At 40.6% G+C, this 3,486-nt stretch overlaps 1 protein-coding gene across 1 annotated transcript; it reads right to left on the bottom strand.

Moving 5' to 3' along the window:
• Positions 1-439: 439 nt before the first annotated feature.
• On the bottom strand, positions 440-1,347 carry LOC129237925 (uncharacterized oxidoreductase TM_0325-like). The gene has a single exon (XM_054872914.1). The coding sequence runs from the start codon at positions 1,217-1,219 to the stop codon at positions 452-454; it is 768 nt and encodes a 255-aa protein (XP_054728889.1). The 5' UTR covers positions 1,220-1,347; the 3' UTR covers positions 440-451.
• Positions 1,348-3,486: the final 2,139 nt, after the last annotated feature.

Raw genomic sequence — 3,486 nt, 5'->3', positions numbered from 1 at the left:
CAGAAAAGTCGTTATGACTGAGATAGTTCCTACAAGCGAATCTATTAATGGTGGTGTTGGTAAATCAGCTGATATGTTTTTTTTTCACCGTGTCCATGTGGCTGTCAGCTCAGAATGAAACAAGGCGAACTCATAATTTGTTTTCTAGTTTCCCAGTACTTTGCTTTGACAATCAAACAATCCTTGGTTGGATCCCAAAAAGCCTTGCTTCAAAAGTTGGTTTTTTTTTAACTTTGCGGAAAGCAAACTTAATAGAAATCCCCAAAATATTGAATCAGATAAATATATAAATATTTAAATATGTACCAGTATTTCAGATTTTAAATAAATTTATATATTTTAGTTAAAAAAATCATGATTACAAGAACAAAATATGCTGTAATTACATAAATACACTCAATAAATATGGTAAAGTAAAATATATTCCCAAAAATCTCATTTCAATCCACAATTAACGTGGACACATTGCATGCCTGCCTCCATCGACGGGCAAAGTTGCTCCCGTTATAAAGCTGGCAGTGTCACTAGCAAAAAAGATAATAGCATCGGCCACCTCCTTCGTAACACCTACGCGGCCTAATGCGTGAAACTCTTTGTTATGTTCCAAATATACCGCATATTCTTCATCCGACATGCCCATACGTCTGTGAAAATCGGTGACTATCACACCAGGATTCACAGCATTTACACGCACGTTTTTCGCTGCCAAATCCAAAGCAATACATCTGGTGAACTGATCAACAGCTGCCTTGGAGGTGCAATAGCTGGATAAACCTGGAAACGAACGCAAACCTGCGAGACTAGACACATTTACAATGTTGCCTTGAGTCTTAACGAGATGAGGTGCGGCGAATTTGGTGAGAAGAAAAACTGAACGCAAGTTGGTATTCATAATTCTATCGAATTGCTCAACGTCAATGTGCAATATATCACCACCCTCACCGATACCGGCATTATTGACCAACACATCCAGTTGTCCAAATTTGTCTATAGTTGTTTTTATAATGCGCTCCGCATCTATCGTCACATCAGCAATGATAGACAATATTTGGACTTTGTTGTTGGCTGCTTTACAGGCTGCCTCAGTGGCCTTCAAATTAGTTTCATTTCGTCCGACCAACACCACTTTGGCTCCGTGTTTGGCGAATTCTTCGGCTGCGGTAGCACCAATACCTGAACTTGCGCCCGTCACAATAACAACTTTTCCGGTTAAACTCATTTCGAACTATTCTACTTCACGGTGATGGATGAACTGAAATATTGCCAGCCAAGGCAGAACTTTAAATACAGATTAGCGAGTTGACGGCTTCAATTTGAAATTCATTCAAGTTGCGTGATAAGATAAAAGCAGCGTTCGATTTCACAAAAATTTGTAATGATTTTGCCAAATTTTTGCAAGTAAGCGTTCGTTGGCGGCAAGCAATTATGCATCACCCGAAAATTGAGAGAGTAAAGTGACAGTTGGATGCGGGAGAGATGTAAACTTTGTACTGGAGAAATTTTAGCCACCAAAAATTATCCTATAAGGAAAATCTTAAAGCATCTGATTGAACCTTTTGTAAACTAACAATTTTATTTTTTGGTGACTCTGGAGTTTTATACACGTCTGCCCTTGCAATGCCTCGAAATATGCAGTTTATATTTAGTAACAAACGATAAAATGGAAAATTTGTTCACAAAAAACGTGAGTAGATATACGGTTGCATAGGGAATTTGAGGGTATGTATGTATATTTGTGGCTGTAACTTCGCGATACTATTATTTTTCTCTTTGCTCTTTTTCAAATAAGCCATAGAGGACTAGAACTTGACTCAAGAAATGAAGATATACCAGGTGTATAAGCTTAAATCCGCTGATTGCTCGTAGATGGCGTTAGTGAGCATATTAAGTTACCATAGAAATGCCATATTTTTTTTTGCCTGGGTTCGACACCTGTTTACATCAATCACTGCACATCATCAGTGATTTCATACAGCAACACACTTTTTTCCTTGCGTAATCATGTCTAATTTTGTGCCAAAAAAAGAGCATATGCGGGAAGCTCTACTTTTTTGCTTTAATTTGAAGAAATCGGCTGCCGAATCGCATCGAATGCTTGTGGAGGCCTATGGTGACAGTGCATTATCGGAAACAACTTGCAGAGACTGGTTTCGTCGGTTCAAAAACGGCCATTTTGACTTGAGTGACAAGAAGCGTGGAAATCGGCCCAGAAAAGTTGAGGACCATGAATTGCAGGCTCTTTTGGATGAGGACGATACCCAATCGCAAAAAATGCTTGCCGAGCAGTTAGGTGTCACTCAACCAGCCATTTCCATGCGTTTACGTGCCATGGGAAAGGTCCAAAAAGTCGGAAAATGGGTACCCCATGAATTGAACGATAGACAGATGGAGCGACGCCAAAACACATGCGAAATCTTGCTGGCTAGGCATAAAAGAAAGTCGTTCCTGCATCTTGTGGTGACTAGCGATGAAAAGTGGATATACTTTGAGAATCCTAAACGAAAAAAATCATGGGTCGATCCCGGCCAACCATCTTCTTCATCAAGACCTAATCGCTTTGGACGCAAGACGATGCTGTGCGTTTGGTGGGATCAGCAGGGTGTCGTTTACTATGAGCTGTTGAAACCTGGTGAAACTGTTAATTCTCATCGCTACCACCAACAACTCATCAAATTGCGCCGTGCTTTGCGTGAAAAAAGGCCTCGTTATGAATAAAGACATGAGAAGCTGATTTTCCTCCACGACAACGCCCCATCGCACACGTCAAGAATGGTCCAAAACTACTTGGAGACAATCAATTGGGAGGTGCTACCAATTCCCGCTTATTCACCAGACCTGGCCCCTTCGGACTATCATCTGTTTTCATCGATGGGTCACGCGCTCGCCGAACAGCACTTCGATTCGTACGAAGACGTCCGGAAATGGCTTGACGAGTGGTTCGCCTCGAAAGATGAAGAATTCTTTTGGCGTGGTATACACAAATTGCCCGAGAGATGGGAAAAATGTATAGCTAGCGAGGGCAAATACTTTGAATAAATTATTTTTTTGCTTTCTATAAAAAAAAGGTTTTTTTTTAACTAAAAAACAGCGGATTTAAGCTTATACACCTGGTAAGCAGTTATTGTCGCAATAGTGTAAATCACAACATCTAATTTTCTTAAGTGCGCCCGTTTATTCGTTCTGCTAAGGTTAGCCGTGAATTGGAAGTATCAGGCGGCGCTGCAGAAGCTGTTGCAAAACACAAAAATCTGCGATCTGTAGAATTCATTCAACAAGTGCAAGCGATTACTGGCGAGTAAAGCTTCAAAATCAATGAGAATCCCTGCGAGAAAGCGTAATCTTTCTGAGGGATAAGAATCCATCGAGTTGTCCGTGACGATCGCCGGTATCAGTTCCACATTATGCCCAGAAGGCACGAGCAAACACGAGAACACTGAGTTATCCGATCAAAACGACTTCTAAAAAAAATTAAACACGCTGAAGCGC

Source organism: Anastrepha obliqua, chromosome 2 (assembly GCF_027943255.1).
Source record: "Anastrepha obliqua isolate idAnaObli1 chromosome 2, idAnaObli1_1.0, whole genome shotgun sequence".
NCBI classification, from domain to species: Eukaryota; Metazoa; Arthropoda; class Insecta; order Diptera; family Tephritidae; genus Anastrepha; species Anastrepha obliqua.
The sequence above is the reverse complement of the archived record's forward strand: the minus strand, read 5'-3'. Positions and strand labels throughout refer to the sequence as shown.